Genomic DNA, 23,733 nt, shown 5'->3' with positions numbered 1-23,733 from the left:
CCAACCGGTTTATCAAGCTTGAATCTCATCAGACGGTACATCTAGATTGGTCTGTTGCAACTCGTGATCTCATTAGGTGGCACTGGTAGTAGACGGCTGGCCGCGCCCACCAGTGAGCTTTCAAACTTGCTGTCACGGTACCTGACCGTACGGTATATCTACACTGTGCTGTGACTAGCCCTGCAGTTTGCGGTTCACACTTGCCCTGTTGGACATGGGAATCTCACTCGTCCGCCACAAAGGGCATCCTGGGCCGAGGGTTGTATACATACGGCGTCCAGGCACGGCTACAGCAGAGCCCCTGCATAGCACTTGGGCTAGATGGTGGACCTCCTTTTTGTCTGAGCTGCTACTCCCTCCCCCCATCTCTTCCAATAATTTCAACAGCTCGCCATGGAGCCAATGCAGCACTGATACGTGGTCCCTTGTTGGCTTCATCTTTCCTGCAGCAAATGGTTATCTGCCTCCGCATGCGCCTCAACATGACAGAAGCTGAAATACCCTTCTCGCAACTCTCCATATTGCTATCCCGGACATGTCTACTCACACAGACTATTCGGAAGCAGATCTCAGGGAAGTAACTGCGAGAAAGAGACGAACCCGGGGCGATTTCTGGAACTGTTCCGAGGCTATTGTCCTGGTATGGCACTCAACGCGGCCCTACGCGCCCCTCCTCCCGGGTGTCTCCTGGAATTCTCTGGGAAGGGTGTTCGTATGTTTGATTGCCGGATGTGGCGCATTGCCACTTACCAGGCAATTGGGGATTGGATGGTCTGGTGTTGTGGAAGAGCCTCCTTTTCAGCCTGTTCGTCATAGCTGTCCCTTCTGGCCGGCATCTCAGCCTTGGTTCGGAGACCGGTCTGGTCATAGAACAGATTTAACGGACCAGAAGTGCGCCTGCGTCAATTGCGATGGCTGGTAACACGGAAGCCAAGTATCCGCGCGGGAAGGGAGGCTCGTTAATAGAACGATGGGCCATGGGTTGGGAGGTTGGATCTGATAAGCCTACTACCACTGTGATCCGACATCAGTCAATCCGGGCCGAGGGTAGGGATAGCTGAGTGGTTGTGAAAAGACGTGGCATGATATCTGACCGCCTATGTCGACAGGGGCAATTTTATGTCAGTAGACCTAGTCGTGGTAGAGGACAAGGTGATGTTGCGGGGAAGCCTTCGTATATGCTACCAAAGATCTGGAATATCTCGCCATTGCCTTTTTTGTGGATGATGTCTTGACCTGCATATCTGATTCAAGGGGTCCGGGACCAAGGCTTTGTGGGGTTGACTGGCCGAGGAAGCAGATGCGAGGCAACGTGGCTATCAGGCAGTGTCCAAAGACATCGTGGAAGGCGGCAAAAGCATCTTGGGCTATCTAATTAGTCACGGTTTGATATTTGGCCAACTCGCACAAAGAAACGTTGGGATACAAGACCAACACCGCCATCAACTGCTGGTGCAACGATAGCAACCAGGCATGCAGGGACGATGTCGCACCAAGGCGGGGTGTTGGGTGGCGAGGTGGTCCAAATAGCCCCTCTCACGTGAGCACGTACTTGGATGAGTCGCGTCGCATTCTCGCGTTGTCACGTTGTTGACAGAAAATAGGGACTGACACAAGAGTCAGGTATTGAAATGATTTGAGTGTATTTCTCTACCTTACCCTTTTGGAAAGATTTATCTGGGTTATACAGGATCCTTCAATACTGGCCTACCTAAAGCATTCATAACTGCCTAACGGCCACCTTAGTATTTTTCAAAGGTTCTAAACTTTGCTAAGGCCGTGTTTCCAGGTAGCACCCCGTTATTTTGTACAACATGGAAGCTGAGCTATGACGTGACGCGTGGTTCGTTCGCGTTTACGGAGGAAAAATCCATGCAACCCATGCAACCCACCAGCGCTTCTGCCTAGGCGTCTTGCCAGAGTATAAGATTTCCTGCAACTGTCCGAAATGCATCCTCCTTATAATTTTGCTTGGCCCTATCATGACGGAATCTTGGGAACGGAAGGGGCGGCCAGCTTTGATTGCTGCGCTAGAGTCTGTGTGCGACACAATTGGCCGTGACATTGAGGCCGGTAAGAGTTTCCATGCCCGGTTTCTCGTCCAGACAACTAACAATATGGTTTTGCCAGAGGTTCGACAAAGAGAAGATAGACGGAATGCAACTTTTGAAAAAGAACTACAGCAGCTCAAAGATGCTGCCTCTAGGGCCGAAGTCCTTGAACAAGAGAATCGATCTCTCCGCCAAGAGCTGGAGCAGCTGCGACAGAAGCACACCAAGCCACTGATATTACCAGCCAAGTACGATGTCAACACCCCGGTCCGACGAGTCCTCGGGGAATTTTCCCCTAACAGAACGATCCGCGCGCCGAGTACGGTTTCATCATCGGGCGACATCGAGAACCCGGACTGGGAAAAGAATTATGGCAAACTTTGGAAGAAGAAGAAGCAGGTGGAAGAACGACTCAAGAAGGTGCAGGAGAGTTACGACACTGCAAGGGAGGTGTCAAAAGCTGCACGAGAGGAGAGAGACACGTGGATCACGTATGCCGATGCCTTGGAGAGGAAGATTAATAAGCTGGAAACAAGACTGAAGCAGCAAGATGCGAATACTCGACACCATGCAGAGGGGACTGGTGCGGAGCAGGCGATTATATATGAGTCCCGTGAATCACCAAGCGATTTAGGGCTCAATACGGACTCGTTGTCGCATCTTTCCCCTGGGCTCAGACTGAACGAAGCAGATTATACCATGAGACACTCTACTCCGGCTTTTGACGAGCCCCACAGACGAGAGAGAATAGTCAGTATCGAGCAAGGTCCATCTGCTGAGGATGGTGCATCTGATGATCCAGACCAACCCACGGAGGCGCCTGAGCTCCCACCGTTACCACCTTGCAAACGGGAGGCCAGTCCTATCAGGGTCAAAGAAGAACCTTCGTCTGATGGCCCGATTGTTGTTTCTGAGCGCAGTTTGCGTAAGCGGAAACACGTGTCCGATAACAACAACAACAACAACAACAACAACAACATGCCTCCTCCACCTCGTAAGATCAAAACCGAAGTCAGTTCCGACCCGGTAGTGATGGGTGAAGCAGCTGTCTTTGCCCCCCATGAAAGCATTGACCTGGACGAGGGTTCTAGGGGCATGCCGACACCCAGAAAGCAACGTGAAATCTGGCGCCAAACTCTTCGTGAGGACGATGATGGCACTCCGCAACCCGATCAAACCTCCAGACTGCTGTATCCGAGAACGACAGCTGGGAACCCATCAACCGCACCGAGACCGACCCTGTTTATTGCAGAGAGTGTTGAACTAGCCCAACAAAGCATGTCGGAGGTTTCGGACATCTCACGCAAGCAGAGGACAGCTCAAAACACTCATCGAAATCTGGATTATGAAGTTGCCGAAGTCGCCGAGGATGGGTCTGACGAAGAATTTGAGCCATGGCGGCCAACCAAGCCGCCCAAGAAGGCTGCTGGAAGACTCCAATCACTTCTCGACAAGGCCTCACCAGAATCTGAGGTCACTCCTCTCAGACCTCTCCATCCAATTCGCGGGGGCATAGAATCACCATCAACTGTTTCACGGCCGAGGAAGGCCAACGACAGAACGTCCAGACCCAAACCACGTCGGCTTCGAGATAAGCCATTGGGACAGCTGAGACTTGAGGATTTCAAAGTAAACCCCAAGTTCAACAACGGTCACAAACATGCCTTCAACGAAATCGTGCGTGGCAAGGCTGACCGGGCCGAGTTGACAGGGTGCAATGACTACAACTGCTGCGGTCGACATTACCGGGCCGTTGCAGAGTCTGAATTCAACGCGACAGGCCCCGGGGTGTTGTCCCGCATGGCAGATGTCCAAATGATGGAGGAGTACCTGGGACCCCATGCCCATAAACTAATCGAGATGACACGTGAGGAACGGCGGGAAACTTGGATGAAAGCAAAGAGCCAGCAAATAGCAAACCAGTTTGGACGGCATCGCGAGAGATTTCAGAGGCAACCGTCCCCGCCTGGGTATTGGAACCCTGATATGCCTACGACGCAGGAAATGGAAGAAAACAGAGAAGAGGCAGCGAGGAGGGGGAGGAAGCAAATCGAGGATCGGTGGCGAGATGCCATGAAAGTTGGTGGTGGGAAATGGATGTTTAAAGATGAGTGAAAGTGCTTGCTGGGTTAGTAAAACAACAGCAACAAAAAGAAGCGTGGGGTTTTTTTTGAATTCTAGAATTATATAGAAGATCGATACCCTTTTACTCAGTTCTCCAACACTCTTCTTTGACTGCCAACTGCCTGCTACTATCCTTTCTGGCGCGGGTTTCAGTGAGGTGATCCATCTGTGTTGTCTTTTACTCCGATGCTGGGGTTGCAACACTGGGACATGTCTTGTATTATTATTAGATAGCATTAATTCTCCGAGACTCTGTTGCAGTCTGAAGAGAATTGCCATGTTGATCTGATCTGGGGGCTGCAGAATCGTAGCGGGTCTCGAGGCGGCCTGAACGAACGGACGTTGCCTTAGGGTTAGGGTCAGTCCGAGCGTCGGCTAGGCCTCTTAGCTTTGGGCCCTTTCTTTGGTTTCTCGAAAAGAGGCGGTTTAAATTTTGTCAACCACCACGCAAGGCCTCACACCTGGTTTTCACCCAGAGGTTGGCTTATCCATCCAGCATCACTTTCCCGTGTGCTGTACCGTCTCCCCGCGTCCTGGCAGCACGCTGTCCAATGTGCCGCACCGTGTCTCTGGCCCCCTGCACCCGCCGGAGCAACGACTCATCGAAACCGTCGAGGCCGAACTGACAACGACTTGTCTTGATTGCCTAGAACCGGCGCACCGCACGCCAGCAAACGACGCGCACCGGCACCGGCACCGGCACCGGCACCACCACCCACCCACCCACTGCCGCCAGCTCCGACACTGCCAAGTCAGACAGGTCGGGCATTTCGTTCCCGCCGCTCCAAGTTCGCCTCTCGCTCTCTCCTGGCAACAGCCGCCAACCCACCCCCAACGTTGCCCATCATTGACGCCCGCGCCGAACCCTTCGAATTCCATCGCCAGATCCCGCCCTCACCGGGGCTCCCACCTGGTATACGCCCAGTCCGCCGCGGTGGCCCTCACTTCAGTGAGCAGCTGCCGCCACAGCTCCCAACCCAGGCCGGCATGATGAACAATCGCGCGCATCTGCCGGCTGGGCAGCAGATGCAAGGAGGCGCCGACATGGGAGGAGGTCCGCCTCCTCCTCGCCGTGGAAATCGTCACCAGTATGGGCCTGCTCATGGTTACCAGTACCAGCAACACCAGCATCATGTCAACCCCTCCATGTACGGCCATGGGGCTCAGTACATGAACCCCTACCCGCCGAACCAGCCCTACTACATGCCTTACCAGCAGTATCATACTGGCGCCATGCCGCAACCTTACCTTCCGCCCCAGTACAATCACGCCCCTTACACTCGTTCACCGTCTGCTGTGCAGCAGTATGTCCCTCTGCACCAGCCCTATGGCAGACCCGCCCAGCACTCGCCGATTGTGTCTTCGCCATACCAACCGCCCCCTCCTGCTATGCCCCCGGTCGTTGCCCCGCTTACCCCGTCAACAACCCATTCATTTGCCGTTCCGCCTCTTACGACGATTGCCCCCTCGACCATACCCCCTTTCCGCGAGTTTATTCCAGCTTCACATCAGCCGTTGCATAATCACGAGGTGCAGCCTCCGATTCAGCCACTGCACGTCCACGAAGCACAACCACCTATTCAGCCAGAGTTCCAACCCTTTGTGCCCCAGCAGCAGCAGCAGCCATTCCCGCAGGAGTATAACCAGGAGGCTTATCTTGCCTCGGAAGCCAAATCCCCTGCTGAGGTTCAGCCTGAGCAACAAGAAGCGGCGATTGAAGCAGAGGCCCCGGTAGAGACTCAAGTAGAGGTCGCGGTAGAGACGCCAGCAGCTTTTGTGGTGGAGCGTCCGTTCAACATGGCAACCACCCCGGCAATATCTGAAGTCCCCCCCATCACCTCGCCATCTGAGAAGATATTGTCAAAGCTGCCATGGTTCTCCAATCCCGAAGCTGGATTCCCCGCTCGTGCCCCAAAGTCGAGGAGAAGACGCCCGGTCTCTAGCACTCCTAATCTGATTCTAGAGAAACCGGCGGAGGCTCAGCAGCCAGAGCAGCCGGAGCAGACAGAATCTAAGGAGGAGCCAGTTGTTAATGCGGAAACCACCGTTAAGGCTGAAGTAACTGAGGCTGCCACCGCTCGTTCGGAGACACCGTCCACCCATGAACAGCAGGTAGAGGATACACCCCCAACCACGCCAAGTTCTGCCCAAACGACCCAGACATCCATCGCAGTGGCAGTCAGCCCCAGCACGACCGTGAAGCCTGCTACTCGCTCAGCTATCCCGGCACTTCCCACAGTTCCTGCAGTTCCCGTTCTCCCAGTAATTCCAAGGATTGCTCCAAAGGAGCTGCAAGCGGTGGAGAAGACAGCTGTTCAGCAAACTTCCGTTGCTCCCACCAAAGACGAAAAGTCGACCGAGGCCGGCGAGGGTGCTCGCCAGGTGAATGGCATGGGCGAGAAGTCCGAGACTGAGTCTGCTCCTGCCCAAGCCGCACCAGCTCCAACTCCAGCTCCTGCAAAACCCAAGGCCTGGGCCGCTTTGTTCGCAAAGCCCAGTGCAGCTCCCTCTGCTGTGGCCTCTACTGCCGCAGCTCCTCGCGTCCACACCAATGGCAACGCTGCCGATGTCTCTACCGCTGCATCTGGAGCCGTTGGAAGTTTCCCCAGTTCCAAGGCAAATTCTCTTGCCGAGGCTTTACAGGCCTACCGTCCTACTGGTATTGACAAGCTGCCCTTTATTGAGCCCAGAGGCTTGGTCAACACTGGAAATATGTGTTACATGAATTCTGTGAGTTGACTCTGGTCTCAAGCTACAATAGTTGATACTGATGCAATGCAGGTTCTTCAAGTTTTGATTTTCTGCATTCCGTTCTACGACTTTCTGGATCAAGTGTCCAAGAAGGCCACTCACAGTTTCAAGAGCGAAACGCCTTTGATCGATGCACTGTAAGTTACAACATGACCGTCTGAGTTTAGCGTTGACTAACGCAAAAGTGCAGGATCATGTTCATGCGTGAATTTAAGATTATCGACTCTGCTACGTCAACTGGCCTCCTCCAGAGACGGCTGAAGCCGGAAGAGCTTGAGCAATATGGCGAGTCTTTCACCCCTGAGTTTGTTTACGAAGCCATTCGCAAACTTCCCCGCTTTGCCAGCATGAGGCGTGGTCACCAACAAGACGCCCAAGAGTTCCTTGGGTTCCTTCTTGAAGGTCTACACGACGAGTGTGCCCAGGTGATGCGTACTGCCCCTGTTTCAGCAGTTTCTACCGCACCGAACTCAACTCCGTCCTCTCCCACCACTTCCAAGCCAAACGGATCGCTCGAGGGCGCTGATGATTGGCTTGAGGTTGGCCCCCGTCAACGCGCTGCTGTTACTCGGTCTTCTGGCCATTCACTCGCTTCACCCATCAACAAGATCTTCGGTGGGAAGTTGCGCTCTGAACTGCGTGTTCCTGGCAACAAGACCTCGGTCACGCTGGAGCCTTACGAGCCGCTGCAACTTGACATTGGTGCGCCCGAGATTCGCAACATCATTGACGCCCTGAAGGGTCTAACTCGACCGGAAACACTCCACGGCGATTTCAACTCGCCCCACGGCAAGAACGTCAAGGCCACTAAGCAGATCTTCATTGAATCGGTTCCTCCTGTTCTTATCTTGCACCTCAAGCGTTTCCAATTCGACGCCGAGGGTCAAGGTGGTACTGTCAAGATCTGGAAGAAGATTGGCTATCCTCTCGAGTTCGAATTCCCACAAGAGGTTCTGTCTCGCTCTCAACGCAACAGCACGGTTCACGAGGGTGTTCCTCGATACAAGCTGACGGCTGTTGTGTACCATCATGGTAAGAATGCCAGTGGCGGTCATTACACAGTAGATGTTCGCCGACAGGATGGCCGAGAATGGATTCGTATTGATGACACCGTTATCCGCCGTGTGCGCAGCGAAGATGTGGCTGAGGGTGGTGCCGAGGAAGACCAGGCCAAGTCTGGCTCTGGTAACCAAAAAGATAGCACTGGTAGCAACAGATTCGGTGCCATGAATGATGAGGATACCGGCGACGACGATGGCTGGAAGCAAGCGGCCGGTGGCAAGAAGTGGAGCAGCGTTGTCAACACACCGGCTACCAACGGACAGAAGCTGCCCCCTAAGCAGCACAAGGACAGCATCAAGGACAACAAGGTTGCTTACTTGTTGTTCTACCAGCGCGTTTGAGAGTCCTTTACCTCGAACGTGATCTCCAAAAAACTGGTCCACTGACCAGCCAGTCCTGGTGCGACATGGCACAGGCTTTCTCGGCGTTCAAAAGCGAGGACGGGTTAGAAGGATGTAAGATATCAAGACCGCGGGTGCGAAATGATCAACAAAGGGCTGGCAGGCGGCCGGCCGGTGTAGTTAGGTTATCGACTAGCAGAGGTGGCAGCCAGCTACTCTCTGCTTCGATGAACTCATGATGACGGCAGGATTGACCATCCTGCCCTTGGGGTGAAGGCGCTTCACAGGCGACCCATGTTGTCTTGCTGAAGGGAGGAGCAAGGGACCAGGGCGCCAATCTTTGTCTCGCCACCACCCATACCTGTGTGAAGCGTAATACTTCACGTCCTCCTTTTTCCATCACTGCCTCTCCCGAATACTTTTTATACTCAAGATACGATCACCTCCTCGATTTTCGACTAATCCCCCTGCCTCCTATTTCACCACAATCCGACATCAAACACCCTTTTCTTCTTCCATTTGATCTCGCCACGGCATTCACACAACATATCCAACTATACATACCCAAATGACATACTTACAGTTGTGGATTTTCACGCAGTACTTCTCGACCTCTACTATGTCTCTAGATATAGCTGGACCAGAAACAACCATGCCCTGATATTCAGCATAAACGCAAAATTTTAGAACGGGAGGGTGGGTGGAGTACAAAACAAAAAAAGGATAATGGGGTTTTGTTTGGGACTTGGGGAGGGGAAAATGGACGAATGATACGAATGAATGACTCTTCCTAGTTCTCTAGATAATTTCCTGGGGTGGTAGGAACGAGGGAACGGAATGTATGTGATGCATATGAGAGGGAAAACCGAATAAGGAAAGGTGGGATGGTATCGGATGTTGAGCGGTGGGTATCTTTGGGTGTAAGATGATGGGCGGCGGGGGGGGGGTGGTAGTAGATGTAGATGAGAGAGGGGTGATAGTGATATTGGTGAAGAATTAAAAGCACGTACGTTTACAGGACTTTGGCCATTGTTCAGGTCTACATGGTCATTCTTATAACCGACTAGACTGTATCGTGAACTCCTTGCATCGTTTTTCTTAAATTGATGGAAATATACCAACTCTAGATTTAAGCCTCCATGGCGGGATCAGCCTCCACCACGGCCTCTCTAATCCCCTCCTCATCTGTCTTTGTCTCGTCTTCCACCCCTTTCCAGCCTGTCGCCCACTGCAAAATCAACACCACCACCGTCACCCCAGCGGCGCCCATGTACAACTTTCTCAGCGCCATCTCATACCCGCCCACAGCAACCCCCCGTTCCATCTTGCTGAGTACCCCTTCTTGCCAGACAGCGGCCGGACTGCCCACCAAAACGGTAATCAACTTCTCCCTCCGCTCTGTCAACTCCCCATGCCCCAGCTCCAGAAAGCCCCGGGTTAAACTACCTCTCAGAACCCGGTTGAAAACCCCGCCCCCAATCCCCGTCCCAAAACTCCCCGCGAAACCCCTAAACGTAGCCAGCAAACCTGTAACGATAAAATGGTCCTTTGCCGGAGCGAGATGCAACAGGTGAGCGAGCGTGTAGTTCACCGCTGCGCCGGTACACAACCCGTTGATGAAGACCACGGCGATATAAACCCCGTATCTCGTCTCGTGGTTGCTCACGAAGGAGAGTTCAAAGAGGGAGCAGCCAAAGATGAAGAGGGATAAGAGGCAGGGCAGCCAGAAGGAGCCGGAGCGCTTGATGTGCAGCCAGCCTACGAGCAGACCCCCGATGCCGAAGCCGAGGTTGGTGGGGATGAGGACGGAGCCGGCGAGGGCGGGGGAGAGGCCGCGGACGGCCAGGATGAATATGGGGGCGTAGAAGAGGACTGTCCACCGCGAGGCCATGAAGCCTAGTTGGGAGAGGCAAGATAGTAAGACGCCGCCGGAGGAGAGGATGGGGAGGGGGATGATGGGGTCGGGGTGGCGGGATTCGATTAGTAGGAAGAAGGAGAGGGAGAGGAGGGATAGAGCTAAGGGGGCACGGGTGTAGGTTGAGAGGGCGTATAACAGGGAGGTGATGGTGGCGGTGAGGGTGAGGGCGCCGAGGTAGTCGATGCTGGAGAGTTTGGTGAGGAGGGATTTGTCGCGGGAGTGGTGAGTGGAGGGGCGGTGGGGGATGCTGAGGAATACGCCCAGGCCGGCGAGGAAGGAGAGGGGGGCTTGAGATCCGAAGAGGAGGCGCTGGGGAGGGGGAAGGTTAGTTCTGGAAGGGATGGTGAAGGGGGAGGGGGAGCTTACCCATCCTATGACTGGGAGGAGTGCACCGAATACCACTGCGCCTGTTGAGACTCCTATGGTAAAGCCCGCGTTTACTAGTCCGATCCACAGCCCCCTTTTCTTCTTGGAGGTGAGCTGGATGACCAGTATCATACACAGTGTCATGATCCCACCGCTCCCAACACCACACAACACTCTGCCTAGGATAAACACCCCGAATGTAGGCGCAACCGAAACAATAACCGCCCCAATGGCAAACCACGTCGAGCATATGAGCACCATCACCCCAGGCGAGAATATCATGGACAGACGACCAACAAGAGGAGCGGTGGAGGACACGCTAATCATGTACGAAGACGTAAACCACATGGCGTTTTGGTAGGCATCCAGGTCCTCAGCAATGGAAGATTGAGTGGTGCTGATGCCAGACATGTTGGCTGCTTGGAGGAAGATAAGAGCCCACATGGACAAGATGATGGCTGTGCCTCTTTTCCAGCCCAGGGGAGGGTGTTCATCTTCCTCTGAGGGCTCATTATGGATTGTTGACTCTCGTTCAAGGGAGATGTGACGGGCGATGGTGACTGAGGATGTGTCGGACGCGAGAAGGGGTGTTTGCTCGGTAGCGGTGATGGTTGCTGAGGTGGTGGAGCTGCCGGACCCGTCGTCAGCACCGGGCCCAAGACGGTCCTCGGTGAGACCGACTGTCATTTTGGAATTGAAGAAAAGACGATGAGGGGTTACTATTGATTTATGAGCAGATAAATTTTCATATTCCAATTGATTGTTAAGATTAGAAAGGGTTCAAGATGAAGTGAAAAGGCGGGACGTCATTGATGTTATATTGATTTGTAAGTCGCACCCTTGTCTGGGTAAAGGCCCAAGGACCACGAGAATGGTTATCCGTGTCCATCTTTCAGTTTACTTTGGGCCTGAAGAATGCTCTCGACATATTGGTCACATGAGTACATGGCTGTTCAGTAGCATTCTTTGCAATGATGTGGGAAAATTATGGTTCAGATGAAAGGGGTGCTAACCCAGCACCTTAAACCCTAACCCGTGCACAATTTTATGCCTTCCGCCAAGCTATCTCACGACTCACCTCTCACTCCACACCCTCCCCATCTTCAACCTCACTTTTCCGTTTCACTTTTCCACTTACACAACTCACTATTTTTCACTGGAATAGCCCTTTTCTTCAAGCCTCACACCCCAACTCATAACCCCGACATCACCGCCAAAATGAAAGACACCTACACCCTCCCCTCAGCAGCGGACATGCACGTCCACCTCCGCAACGCCCCAGGCCCCATCGCCTCCCTCGTCACGCCCACCATCCGCCCAGCCGGCATCGACACCGTCTTCGTCATGCCCAACCTCGCCCCTGTCCCCGTCACCTCTGTTGACGCTGCTCTCGAGTACAAGTCCGCCTTGGAAGCCATCGACCCAAGCGTCAATTACCTCATGTCTTTGTACCTCCACTCCTCCGTCACCCCCGAGGAGATTGCCAAGGCCAAGAAGGCTGGAATTGCCGGTGTGAAGGCTTACCCCAAGGGAGCGACTACCAACAGCCAATGGGGTGTCGTGAGCTTTGAGCCTTTTGACGAGGTGCTCAAGGCTATGGAGAAGGAAGGGATTGTGCTGAACTTGCACGGGGAGGTGCCGAGTGATAGCAAGGAGGGGGTTACGGTGATGAATGCGGAAAGCAGGTTCTTGCCTACGCTGAGGAACTTGGTGGGCAAGTACCCCAAGTTGAAGATTGTGCTGGAGCATTGCACTACTGGGGAGGCGGTGGAGGCTGTGAGGGAGTTTGGGGAGGATGTTGTGGGGACTATTGTGAGTGAAACTGTGACGGGTTGGGGAAGGGTGAAGTGCTGACTGAGGATGATAGACTGCTCATCACTTGAGCTTGCTGGTGGATGACTGGTCCGCCAATGTGCACCACTACTGCAAGCCCTCTGCCAAGTCCCCCGAGGACCGTCGGGCTCTTCTTCAGGCTGTTGTGTCCTCCAAGGGGAAGTTCTTCCTTGGTACTGACAGTGCTCGTATGTTTCATTCCGTTCCTTTGCACTGTTAACAGGCACTAACATACAACCAGCCCACGATATCTCTTCCAAGAAGGGCAAGGGCAACACCGCCGCCGGTGTCTTCACCCAGCCTTACGCCCTCGGCTACGTCCTCAAGGCTCTTGAGGAGGGCATCGCCCGCGGTGACATTTCCGACTCGGACGTCACTGACGAAGCTTTGGCCGGTTTCTTCTCCTCCTATGGCCGCAAGTTCTACGGCTTGCCTCCTTCTGACAAGAAGATCTTGCTGAAGAAGGATGGTGCCACTGTTGAGGAGAGCTTGAAGAGCGAGCAGGCTGAGATTGTGCCATATCGTGCTGGCGAGAAGATTTGGAGTGTGGAGTGGCTTTGATTTTTGGAAACATGAAAAGGAATGTCAAAAAGGGGTGTTGGGATGGGAAAAGGGGGTAAAAAAGGACAATATACCAAAATGATAGATGAGTGATGGGGTGTACAAAATGAGATGTATGATTGATGATGGACACTTGCTGAGCGTTCTGTGAACTGGAGTGGAAGCTCGGCGGGCATTGTGTTGGGGTGATTGTGATTACAGGTCAAGTAGGTATCCAACAACATAGAAATTGTTCTCTGTTTTCTAACTCCGCTTGGGTATCATAAGACAGTGAGAAAGCCAAACATCCACAGCCCATCCCCATTTCAGCTATTATCATCGACATCTTGAGATACATCAACTCTCAATCCCTATTCTGCTTGACATTGACAGCCTGACAGGTAAAGTTTGGCAGCGCAGCCACCGCCCGGCCTTCACCGCGCACTCAAAGCAATATTTGGTCCCCACTGATCGTTGGAACCCAACTACGGATGGACTGGCAAGATACATTATATACTACTGGAGGAAAAAGAAAAGGAAAACCGTGTACCGGGATGGATCCCGTGAGCCCTGCTTCACCAGTAGCCCCTCGCCCTTGACATAGAAGCCAGTGTCTCGGGGAATATGTGGGCTTCGGCTGTCGAGGCTGCGGGATCGATGGGCTATGACCCAGGTTGTGGTGGGCAAGCAGGTCATCAGCAGGGTTGCCGAGCTGGGAAACGGCTTTGGAGGAGGCTGCCGGTCGTGACAGACGCAGGTAGACAAAAGGTGGTAAATGAGGCCATGGCGGTTGGCGGATAGGTTATTGGTTGGAGTTTTTGTCGAGGGACATCTCAACAGGTGGTGGTGGAACGTAGGGCGTTCATGGCTGTAAAGTTTCAATATATATAGTAAAGAAATAGAGAAACTGGTAAGAAAATAAAAGTTGGGAGGAAAGAGATATTGGAGGGAATGAGGATGCGTTTGGGTGATGAAAGGGAATTATGACAACGAAGGGACGGATGCTGCTTTTAACACGAGAACTAAGCAGGCAAGTTGGGCTTTTGAGAGTTGTTAGAGCTGGCTTTGGTTTTTCAGACTTGCGTTTACTCGGAAGATGGCGAGGGTCGAGTTCGGCGAGAAACATATACGAGAGGAAACTTGCGTCTCCGAGAGCCCGATGTGACCAATTCCGTCATGTAATGATCCCCTAACAGGTTGTTTAGGAGCAGTGTGGAGTGGGTGTCTCTAGGAGCACGTTGAATGTCTCTTCATATTGCGTGAATCCATCCTCTGCCGCAAGACAAAATAACTCCAGATACAAATTAACCTACACAGAAAGCCTTCAGTGATTCCGAACAAAAAGATCGCTGTCCGAATCCATTCCATACCATAAACCATGTGCCTATTTCCTTGCAGTCCCAGTTGAATTACCAAGCAACCAAACACCCTAACCAAACACAACATGCCCGTTCCCGACAAAGAAATCAATCAGTATCCACTCTCCTCCCTCCGATTGTCACCGCCTTCCTTCCCCTTGGCAGGCGTATCCGCAGTGGCGACCTCCTCATCGCCTCTCAGTTTTGCAAAGTAGCCCTTGATATCCTCGGCACTGATTGCCTGTCCGCTCTCGGCAAACTGCTGAAAGAACGGCTTCAACTTGTCCTTGAGATGGTTGTACGCCATCACACCTTCGATAGCTCTCACCCTATCAACATTCTTCAGTGCAGATTCTCCCCGCTCATAGAGGGAGTTGCTGCCCAATGTGGACCCGTTCTCCGACGCCTCTGGTGACACAGGTGGCTCATAGGTCTCTTCTTCCTCAAGAAGCTGGGGATGAGGGACGAGCAGAGGGAAGCAGGAAGAACAGCGACACAGCTTCTCTCGGAAGTCGGGCTTGCAGAAAAGAGAGAATTTGCCTGCGGGGGGCACTGGGGGTAGGGATAGAAGCTTGCAAGGCGGGGGAGCAGAAGGTGTAGCAGAGCGCTCTCTAGGACTCTCTTTGGATTCATCTTCGTTCTTCACACGCTTGGATGTCTGAGAACCTGCCTCATCCTCATCACCGCCCAAGGCTTTGCGCTTCTTGGGAACATCGAGGTTGGCAGCGGCTGGTGTGGTGGTGGTGGCAGCAGGCACCTCGGTTTTGGTAGAGGCAGCCTCCTCAACTTTGAGCGTGGGCTCCTCTGTCTTGAAGTCCGTAGTGGCAGGAGCATCTGGAAGGGTCTCTTCGGCCGCTCCATCAGGCTTGAAGTGGACCGCAGGTAGAAATCCTTCGGTGCCGGCATATCGCTTGACCCAAGAGTAAGCCTCCACACACTTATAGCACAAGAAGGCTTCAAAGTTGTCTTCTTCAGGGAATCCAGGGGGAAGTGGGGGATCATCCTCCTCCTCTTCCTCGGCACCGTTCTGGGTCGGGAGCGCTTCAGAATCTTCCGAGATGGTCGGCAATGGGGCACTGGTGCCATCCTCCTTGTTCTGCTCTGTCTTCGGCTTCTTCTCTTTGGCCATCTTCTCGAACCACTTTGGACCCATTCCAACAACACAACCCGGGTGCCACCAGTCCTCGCCACAGCCTCCTGTGTCATATGTACCTAGACCCAAACACTGAAACATGGTTCCCTTTTGCTCAAAAGGATCGTAGTCACATTCGCAACCACAAAACCGATTGCGAAAGTTTTGGTTGTATTTGTTGTTCACATCGGGCTCCTGGGAGTGAACACCTCCCTTGGAGTTGGTTTCGGGATTTAGACGAAGGTTGCAAGGGCTTGTCGAAGGTAGTCTCGTGGTGCCACAGTCGCAGGTAAAGTTGCGCTTGTTGAAGATCTCGACAAGGGTGTGCTCGCCATGGCATTGCACCGAGCAGGCATAGCAGACGCCGGCGGCATTGTAGGGATCGGACGAGTTCGCGGGCGGGGGATTGCAAGTGAGGCAAGCAAATACTGCCTGTCGGAGAGGGCCGAGGGCATTGGTACAGTTCTCGATGCTCTATTAAGACACCATGGTTAGATCAGCGCACTGTGTTCAATGGGTCAAGAGTCGTACATAAGGAAGAGCCTCGCGCGCATCGGCCTCTAGCTGCATCTGGTCGCGCAAGAAACTAGAAAGTGGTGTTAGTAGTAATCACCACATCTTCCACCAGCATCATCATGAACATACTCGGCGGCAGTCTGCGAATCGCTCGACTTGTGCGACCCTATGCTGTCGCTGCGAGGCTTGTTGCGCGCGACTGAAGCATCCCCTCCATCCTCAGGAACGTCGGCGACGGAAACCGACTTGGGCGCCGAGGCAGGATCCATGATGAATTGTCAGGTATCAACGACAAAGTCAACCAGAACCAAAAACAAAAAAAGGTGGAAGGTGAGATGATAGATCGATTTCGATGATGGTTCTCTTCCGAGTCGCGCATCACTGTCGGAGCTTATCTTATCGCTAAAGTGCAGGGTAGGTGCCAAGACCACTTAACGCGCCCTGGGCACCTCGACACGAAATCAACGCGAGATTCCAGGGGGGAAAGCAATCTGTGACGCGAGGCCCCTGTTCCCATTTTCCAATCCCCTCCACTGTGTGTTGCCGAATCGACCATTGTTGCCCACATCGTCTCTCTTTCAGGACAGGCTCATCCACCACTTCCCTCGTTTTTGTCGGAACGATAACGATACCTTTCCTTACTGCTATTACAGTCACATAACAACCGCAAACATGAGGTATGTTTTGTTTTACCGCTTGGTGCCCAGTCGAGAGATCAGGGGAAGAAAAATACAGCAACAATACGCCCCTGAAAATATCTTGACAAAAGTGACTTGAAGCTGACTTCGACACCTCCATAGCTCCCCACTTCGTGATAACCCGTCCTCCGCCAACCGTGGCGCACCAGCCCGGGGAAATAGAAAGCGCTCACGCACTAATGGTGAAGATGCGCCTTCTTCCATTGCGGGCGCCTCCAGCCCCGCCCTGCCCTCCTCCCCCCCGGCCTTCCACACCATCGCCCATGGCGCCGACGACGACGATGAGGTTGAGGAAGATGTTGAGATCCCGGATGACCTCGACGATTTGGATGAAGCCGCCGAGGATGATGTGGACCTGTTCAGGGATGGCTTTGAGCAAGATTACCGCAGCAGGGAGGACGATCGATATGAGGGCATTGATCTTGACGACGAGGGCGACTACGACGCCATGACTCTTGGTGACAGGCGACGTCTCGAGGCCCAGCTTAACCGCAGAGATCGAGAGGTTGCCAGGCGGCAACGTCTCCCTGCCGCTTTCCTTCCTGGTGAAGAAGACGGCGATATCGATCTCTCAGCCCAGCCTCGCCGTCGCAGACATCGCTACGATGAGGACCCTGATGAGGATATGGATGGTGATATCATGGATGAGGAGCTCTCACTCGAGGCCCTCCATGATGTAAAAGCTTCCAGTCTGACAGACTGGGTGTCTCAGCAGGCCGTCCAGCGCACAATCAAGAGAGAGTTCAAGGCCTTCCTCACAGAGTACATCGATGATAGCGGCTCGTCAGTTTACGGCAACCGCATCAGAACTCTTGGTGAGGTGAACGCTGAGACTCTCGAGGTTTCTTATGAGCACCTCTCCACTTCTAAGGCCATCTTGGCCTACTTCTTGGCCAACGCTCCTGCCGAGATGCTCAAGCTGTTCGACGAGGTTGCTATGGATGTCGTTCTGCTGCATTACCCCGATTACGAGCGTATCCACGCCGAGATTCACGTCCGCATCTTTGACCTTCCCGTTCACTACACCCTTCGCCAGCTTCGCCAGTCTCACCTCAACTGCCTTGTGCGTGTGAGCGGTGTGGTGACGAGAAGATCCGGCGTCTTCCCTCAGCTCAAGTACGTCAAATTTGACTGCACCAAGTGCGGTGTCACACTCGGTCCCTTCCAGCAAGAGTCCAATGTCGAAGTCAAGGTGTCATACTGCCAGAGCTGCCAGTCTCGCGGCCCCTTCACTCTCAACTCGGAGAAGACCGTCTACAGAAACTACCAAAAGCTCACCCTCCAAGAATCGCCCGGCACAGTCCCTGCCGGTCGTCTTCCCCGTCACCGTGAGGTGATTCTCCTTTGGGATCTCATCGACAAGGCCAAGCCCGGTGAGGAGATCGAGGTGACCGGTATCTACCGCAATAGCTACGATGCCCAGCTCAACAACCGCAACGGCTTCCCGGTCTTTGCCACTATCCTCGAGGCCAACAACATCATCAAATCTCATGATCAGCTCGCTGGTTTCCGCATGACAGATGAAGACGAACATGAGATCCGTCGCCTGTCCAAGGATCCCCACATTGTGGACAAGATTATCAACTCTATTGCCCCAAGCATTTACGGACACACCGACATCAAAACCGCTGTCGCACTGTCTCTCTTTGGAGGTGTAGCCAAGGTTACCACGGGCGGGCACCGCGTCAGAGGAGACATCAATGTGTTGCTGCTCGGCGACCCAGGTACCGCCAAGTCCCAAGTTCTCAAGTATGTCGAAAAGACCGCCCACCGTGCCGTCTTTGCCACCGGTCAGGGTGCCTCCGCAGTCGGTCTGACAGCCTCGGTCCGCCGCGACCCTCTCACCAGCGAGTGGACGTTGGAAGGCGGCGCCCTTGTCCTGGCAGACAAGGGAACCTGCCTGATCGACGAGTTCGACAAGATGAACGACCAGGACAGAACATCCATCCACGAAGCCATGGAGCAACAGACCATTTCCATCTCCAAGGCTGGTATCGTGACTACCCTGCAGGCTAGGTGCGGCATCATTGCCGCCGCCAACCCCATTGGCGGGCGATACAACTCTTCCATCCCCTTCAGCGCCAACGTCGAACTCACCGAGCCGATTCTGTCCCGTTTTGACATTTTGTGCGTGGTGAGGGACACGGTCGAGCCGGAGGAGGACGAAAGGCTGGCCAAGTTTATTGTTGGGTCACATTCGAGAAGTCATCCGCTGTCCCAGTCGCAGGCGGCTAACACCCAGAATGGCGGGCAGTCGATGGAGGTGGAGCATGATTCTGCCCAGCAAGAGACGCAACAGAATGGGATCAAGAAGGAGGACCAGATCCCGCAGGAGCTGCTGAGGAAGTACATCTTGTACGCGAGGGAGAAGTGCTCGCCCAAGCTGTATCACATTGATGACGACAAAGTGGCGAGGTTGTTTGCTGACATGAGGAGGGAGAGTTTGGCGACGGGGGCTTATCCTATTACTGTATGTTCCCTTTCTCCCCCTTTTATCAACCTTGGTCATGCAGTTTGCTAACATTAGGTGATATAGGTCCGTCATCTGGAGGCTATCATCCGTATCGCGGAAGCTTTCTGCAAGATGAGGTTGAGCGAGTACTGCTCTGCGCAGGATATTGACCGGGCGATTGCCGTCACGGTGGAGAGTTTTGTGGGGAGTCAGAAGGTCAGCTGCAAGAAGGCGCTGGCGAGGGCTTTTGCAAAGTATACGCTTGCTCGGCCGGGGGCTACGAACGGGACGCAGTTGCAGGGGAGGAGGGGGAGGGCGGCTGTGAGGGCTTGAAATAGTATGGGAGGATGAGGTTTGATTGGTGCATGATGAGTTTTATGTATAGCGGATATTGTGGGATATGGGATAGGCCGGGTTGGGAAGAGGGTTTAGTTTATTATTTACATTATATATCCTTGTTTTGTTTTACGACTTTTGTCGATGGGTTGTTGTGCTTTGTGACTTTGTTGGATGATGGTAGTGGAATGAGGTATGGGGTGAATATTGTGCTGTGTTGCTGCAGTGGTGAGGCCTGATGTTGTTATTGTTGTGATACTCTTATGGTTGTGATGTTGTTATAATAGTAGTAATGCTGTCGTTGTGTCGACTAGTAGTCGTTGAGCAGCAGGTGGTGATGATTGGCTTGAAATACTGCAAAGTTGCAGCTTTGGCGCCGTGAAAGTCGAACGCAGTGGTGATGGTAGCAAGTTTGGACAGAACTACAGGTAGAAAGTCGTTGGCCGACGACGACGCGGTTGGTGACAGCAGGGTTGCAGGCAAGAGCAGCAGTGGTGATGATGGTCAACAACAACGACCTCAGTGGCAGAATGGTCATGAAGCTGGGTCATGGGAATAAGAGCAACAATGGCAGGCAGCTACGTCGAGGGAATGGACTGGGAGTCGCATGCCGGGCATCAGGATGGCCACTTATCAGGCACACACGAGACACGACCGTACCACCCTTGATATAGAAGGTCCAGCAAGTAATTATCACCGAAGCAAGCAACTGTCTTGGCGTGGTCAAGTGGTTAGCTTGTGGAAGTAACCTGGACAAACAAGGGAAGGTCATGGCGTGGTCATGATCTCCTGGTGGTCACGGGTTCGATCCTGAGTAAAACGTGTTTTCGTAGCGCTCTACTTCAGCGTGGTTGGGGTTAGGTCGTGAGCTTTTTGCGACTTTACGACCTTTTTCCTTGACTTTGTACAGCCAACTTTCTTTATCATATTGATTAAGAGACGTGATGATTAAGGGAAACATTGTTGATCACGATCTGAATGTTCTAGAGCCTCGCCTTGCTGCCCTTGAAGTTTGGCTTGATGGGAATCTTGGGGTGGCCACCATCCAACGACAGCCCAGTCACCTTCTCCAACTCCTCAACTGCCTCATATGCTCTGCCTAATGGTACCTTGATGGTCTGAAATCCAGCCTGCTTTGCAGCTTTCAAGTTCTCTCCAATGTCATCCAGAAACGTGATTTCATTCGTCTTTACTCCTGACGACCACCCTCCCGCCTGACCTCTTGCCGTGCCCGCGTTCGCCTTCGCAAACTCATTCACCTTTTCCAACGCATACTGATAAATCTTCGGGTCGGGCTTGCGAAGTCCAACATGAGCTGACGACACAAAAACATCGAACTGACTGCGGAGGGGGTCGTCCATGAAGTTCTCCTGATACAAGTCATGGCCTGATGGGAAGATGACAGTGTTGCTGAGAGCAGCAATGATGAACTTGCCGCTGGCTTTAAGAGCCTTCAGGGCTGGGAACATCCACGGGTCCGGTGCCCTAGCAGATTTCATCATGTCGTTGAACAACCATTGCCCATCAAGCTTGGGAAGGGGAGGAATCTCTTTTGGCAAAGCAGGGTTCTTGGCTTGCTGGGCTTGGTAGAATGCCTTCCACCGGGCCGGGTCGTGAAGATCTTGGTTGAACCCGTCGAAGAAGGAGGCGTCCATTGGGATGTCGCCTCTTTCTAGGCGGTGCCAGAATCCGGTAGGAGCAGTCTTGGAGAGGGAGTAGTTGACCCATCCTGGGGGGATGCCAAGTGACAGCTCGTAATCGAGGATGGATTGGAAGGGTGAGATGACCTGTGATTGTTAGGATCATCTACGTCTAGACGGCACATGATGAGTGGAGAGACAAGCATACACAAACACCCCCAATATCAAATAAGAGAACCTTTGGCTTGGGAGTCGAAGATACGGGTGCCATGGCGTCGATTTCGTCAAGGATGTATTCGACGGGAAACTCTTCTGGTTCCATTTGCAACTATCAGGAGTTTACGAGACAAACCGCCGACTGATTATGTATGGACAAGCATCACCCACCACATCTACCCTTTGACAACACCGGCATGGAAGCTGAAAGCCGGAGCCGACGAAGTGAACCTCGGCTTCGGTCTGGGGTTGGGTTTGGAGAACAGATGACATAAGCGGGCTTGGATGAAGGGCTGAACTGCACCAAGGGTTAGGGTCACAAGCCCCTTATGGCCTGCCCCACCTTCGTCACCCAACGCAGTTTCGCACACGCCCTACTCTGGAAAGCTGTGGGGCCAAATTTTGCGCCCACAAATGCTTGCCGTCGTGGAATAATCCAACCTCCCCTCCCACTTGTCGACAAACCCCGAGCCCTGTGAGTATCGCATCGCCCAGCGAAACAACAGTCAAAATGGTAAGTTGATACAGCCATTTGTAATTGCCGTTGCCATTGGCATCGCTGTCGTTTTCACCTGCACCCGAACGAGTCGAGAGATCTGGGGAATTGGATAGAGTCAACGCAAGATGCTTCGGAGGAGGATAAAAAAATATATCTGAAGCGATAATTGCTGACTCGGGGATTTCTGAATTCAGGCCTTCCACAAGCTTGTGAAAAACAGCGCGTACTACAGGTAAGTTTCTCACGTCCTGGCCATTCTCGAGACTTTCTGGTGATTTTTGCTGACCTTGTCTCGAAACACAGCCGCTTCCAGACCAAGTACAAGCGCAGAAGAGAGGGAAAGACCGACTACTATGCTCGCAAGCGCCTGATCACCCAGGCCAAGAACAAGTACAACGCCCCCAAGTACAGACTCGTTGTCCGCTTCTCCAACCGCGACATCATCACCCAGATCGTCACCTCCGAGATCACCGGTGACAAGATCTTCGCTGCCGCCTACTCCCACGAGCTCCGCGCCTATGGCATCGAGCACGGTCTTACCAACTGGGCCGCTGCCTACGCCACTGGTCTCCTCCTCGCCCGCCGCGTCTTGAAGAAGCTCGGCCTCGATGAGCAGTTCGCCGGTGTTGAGGAGGCCGATGGTGAGTACACTCTCACCGAGGCCACCGAGACCGACGATGGTGAGCGCCGCCCCTTCAAGGCCTTCCTTGATGTCGGTCTCTCCCGCACCTCCACCGGTGCCCGTGTCTTCGGTGTCATGAAGGGTGCCTCCGACGGTGGTATCCTCGTCCCCCACTCCGAGAACCGCTTCCCCGGTTTCGACATGGAGTCCGAGGAGCTCGATGCCGAGACCCTCAAGAAGTACATCTTCGGCGGTCACGTCGCTGAGTACATGGAGACCCTCGCCGACGACGATGAGGAGCGCTACAAGGGCCAGTTCGTCAAGTACATCGAGGACGACCTTGAGGCCGACTCCCTCGAGGACCTCTATGCCGAGGCCCACAAGGCCATCCGCGAGGACCCCTTCAAGAAGTACGAGTCCGACGCGCCCAAGAAGACCAAGGAGGAGTGGAAGGCCGAGTCCAAGAAGTACCGCCAGTCCAAGCTCACCCACGAGCAGCGCAAGGCTGGTGTCCAGGAGCGCATTGCCGCCCTTCTTCAGGAGTAAATTGGTGGTTTTTGCTAGGGACTGGTTGTATCGTCTGGGCTCAAGATGGCAGCATATTCTTTAGGAGTTTAAGTGCATCCACAAAAAGATGGACGGGCACATGGGGCAATGACCAGGGTTCACCAAAAGCCAAATCACTTTTCTCATGCATCTTTGACTGACTGGCGAACCAACCGAACGTTGACGCCATTATGTGATCATGTGATGTACTTCCTTGTTGAAGCTGTTGGTAGAGCCTTTGCAAGCCGCCGCAAGCCGTTGATATGGAATGTGTATGTAGTCAGGTACTACAGAGAGTACTCAGCCATTCGGCTTTCTCAGTTTCGAGGGGCACCTCGGCCTAAATGGAATGTTTCTAATTGACAGTTGAGGGACAAGATGTGGTGTCGCCAACCCAAAAGCAGTTCCAGACCGAGCACCTGGAGGCGTGGGTGAGGGTTATGAGGTCATGCGGGGTACTCTCACAGCATGATCGTCTGAGCAAGGGACTATGAGCTGCAAGTGATACCGAGTTGGTGGTGTGTTCCTTTCACTGGTTGGTGGTAGAAAGCTCAGATGAGGAATTGTGTTCCCCTCAAACATGCGTGATGGGAAACTGGATGCAGTGGGTTGTCTTGGTGAGCGGTGCACGATGTGGTCAACTTGCAGACGCCAGAGTGGAATTGCCGTTCCAGGGAACATGGGGTTAGCACCGTCCGGCCTTGGCGTGGGTGCCCCGGATAGAGTTTCGGG

The 23,733-nt window shown here is 53.4% G+C and overlaps 8 protein-coding genes across 8 annotated transcripts; 5 read left to right on the top strand and 3 right to left on the bottom strand.

Moving 5' to 3' along the window:
* Positions 1-224: 224 nt before the first annotated feature.
* Positions 225-4,166, top strand: QC764_212910 (uncharacterized protein; the record flags this gene model as incomplete). Its single annotated transcript, XM_062944998.1, is given in 3 exon segments — positions 225-981; positions 990-2,073; positions 2,131-4,166. Coding segments are annotated over 2 exon segments (2,127 nt in total). The 5' UTR covers positions 225-981; positions 990-1,982.
* A 996-nt stretch (positions 4,167-5,162) lies between these two features.
* On the top strand, positions 5,163-9,357 carry QC764_212900 (uncharacterized protein; the record flags this gene model as incomplete). Its single annotated transcript, XM_062944997.1, has 3 exons — positions 5,163-6,905; positions 6,957-7,063; positions 7,117-9,357. The coding sequence occupies 3 exons, from the start codon at positions 5,163-5,165 to the stop codon at positions 8,327-8,329; spliced, it is 3,063 nt and encodes a 1,020-aa protein (XP_062803884.1). The 3' UTR covers positions 8,330-9,357.
* Positions 9,293-11,532, bottom strand: QC764_212890 (uncharacterized protein). The gene is made up of 2 exons (XM_062944996.1): positions 10,614-11,532; positions 9,293-10,556 (listed from the first exon to the last, which is right to left on the bottom strand). Exons 1-2 carry the CDS (start codon positions 11,298-11,300, stop codon positions 9,459-9,461), a joined length of 1,785 nt encoding a protein of 594 aa, XP_062803883.1. The 5' UTR covers positions 11,301-11,532; the 3' UTR covers positions 9,293-9,458.
* On the top strand, positions 11,480-13,140 carry URA4 (dihydroorotase). The gene is made up of 3 exons (XM_062944995.1): positions 11,480-12,425; positions 12,481-12,634; positions 12,688-13,140. Exons 1-3 carry the CDS (start codon positions 11,661-11,663, stop codon positions 13,005-13,007), a joined length of 1,239 nt encoding a protein of 412 aa, XP_062803882.1. The 5' UTR covers positions 11,480-11,660; the 3' UTR covers positions 13,008-13,140.
* Positions 13,141-13,193: 53 nt separating this feature from the next.
* QC764_212870 (uncharacterized protein) lies at positions 13,194-16,395 on the bottom strand. The gene is made up of 3 exons (XM_062944994.1): positions 16,122-16,395; positions 16,008-16,062; positions 13,194-15,950 (listed from the first exon to the last, which is right to left on the bottom strand). The coding sequence occupies exons 1-3, from the start codon at positions 16,259-16,261 to the stop codon at positions 14,457-14,459; spliced, it is 1,689 nt and encodes a 562-aa protein (XP_062803881.1). The 5' UTR covers positions 16,262-16,395; the 3' UTR covers positions 13,194-14,456.
* MCM2 (MCM DNA helicase complex subunit) lies at positions 15,702-19,475 on the top strand (the record flags this gene model as incomplete). Its single annotated transcript, XM_062940323.1, has 3 exons — positions 15,702-16,669; positions 16,793-19,160; positions 19,227-19,475. The coding sequence occupies exons 1-3, from the start codon at positions 16,665-16,667 to the stop codon at positions 19,473-19,475; spliced, it is 2,622 nt and encodes an 873-aa protein (XP_062803880.1). The 5' UTR covers positions 15,702-16,664.
* An 826-nt stretch (positions 19,476-20,301) lies between these two features.
* QC764_212850 (uncharacterized protein) lies at positions 20,302-23,144 on the bottom strand. The gene is made up of 2 exons (XM_062944993.1): positions 21,327-23,144; positions 20,302-21,265 (listed from the first exon to the last, which is right to left on the bottom strand). The coding sequence occupies exons 1-2, from the start codon at positions 21,438-21,440 to the stop codon at positions 20,462-20,464; spliced, it is 918 nt and encodes a 305-aa protein (XP_062803878.1). The 5' UTR covers positions 21,441-23,144; the 3' UTR covers positions 20,302-20,461.
* RPL5 (60S ribosomal protein L5) lies at positions 21,258-23,001 on the top strand (the record flags this gene model as incomplete). The annotated part of the gene is made up of 3 exons (XM_062944992.1): positions 21,258-21,848; positions 22,028-22,065; positions 22,137-23,001. Exons 1-3 carry the CDS (start codon positions 21,846-21,848, stop codon positions 22,999-23,001), a joined length of 906 nt encoding a protein of 301 aa, XP_062803879.1. The 5' UTR covers positions 21,258-21,845.
* Positions 23,145-23,733: the final 589 nt, after the last annotated feature.

The sequence above is a fragment of the Podospora pseudoanserina genome, chromosome 2 (assembly GCF_035222485.1).
Source record: "Podospora pseudoanserina strain CBS 124.78 chromosome 2, whole genome shotgun sequence".
NCBI lineage: Eukaryota > Fungi > Ascomycota > Sordariomycetes > Sordariales > Podosporaceae > Podospora > Podospora pseudoanserina.
The sequence above is the reverse complement of the archived record's forward strand: the minus strand, read 5'-3'. Positions and strand labels throughout refer to the sequence as shown.

Bases quoted from the DNA above. Each gene is read 5' to 3' on its own strand.
- QC764_212870 (XM_062944994.1), bottom strand. From the start codon at position 16,261: ATGGATCCTGCCTCGGCGCCCAAGTCGGTTTCCGTCGCCGACGTTCCT. The intron at 16,063-16,121 runs GTATGTTCATGA...ACCACTTTCTAG, and splicing joins GATTCGCAGACTGCCGCCGA to TTTCTTGCGCGACCAGATGC. The intron at 15,951-16,007 runs GTACGACTCTTG...GTGTCTTAATAG, and splicing joins CGCGCGAGGCTCTTCCTTAT to AGCATCGAGAACTGTACCAA.
- URA4 (XM_062944995.1), top strand. From the start codon at position 11,661: ATGCCTTCCGCCAAGCTATCTCACGACTCACCTCTCACTCCACACCCT. The intron at 12,426-12,480 runs GTGAGTGAAACT...TGAGGATGATAG, and splicing joins AGGATGTTGTGGGGACTATT to ACTGCTCATCACTTGAGCTT. The intron at 12,635-12,687 runs GTATGTTTCATT...ACATACAACCAG, and splicing joins CCTTGGTACTGACAGTGCTC to CCCACGATATCTCTTCCAAG.
- QC764_212850 (XM_062944993.1), bottom strand. From the start codon at position 21,440: ATGGAACCAGAAGAGTTTCCCGTCGAATACATCCTTGACGAAATCGAC. The intron at 21,266-21,326 runs GTATGCTTGTCT...TAACAATCACAG, and splicing joins TTGATATTGGGGGTGTTTGT to GTCATCTCACCCTTCCAATC.
- QC764_212890 (XM_062944996.1), bottom strand. From the start codon at position 11,300: ATGACAGTCGGTCTCACCGAGGACCGTCTTGGGCCCGGTGCTGACGAC. The intron at 10,557-10,613 runs GTAAGCTCCCCC...CCCCCTCCCCAG, and splicing joins TCCTCCCAGTCATAGGATGG to CGCCTCCTCTTCGGATCTCA.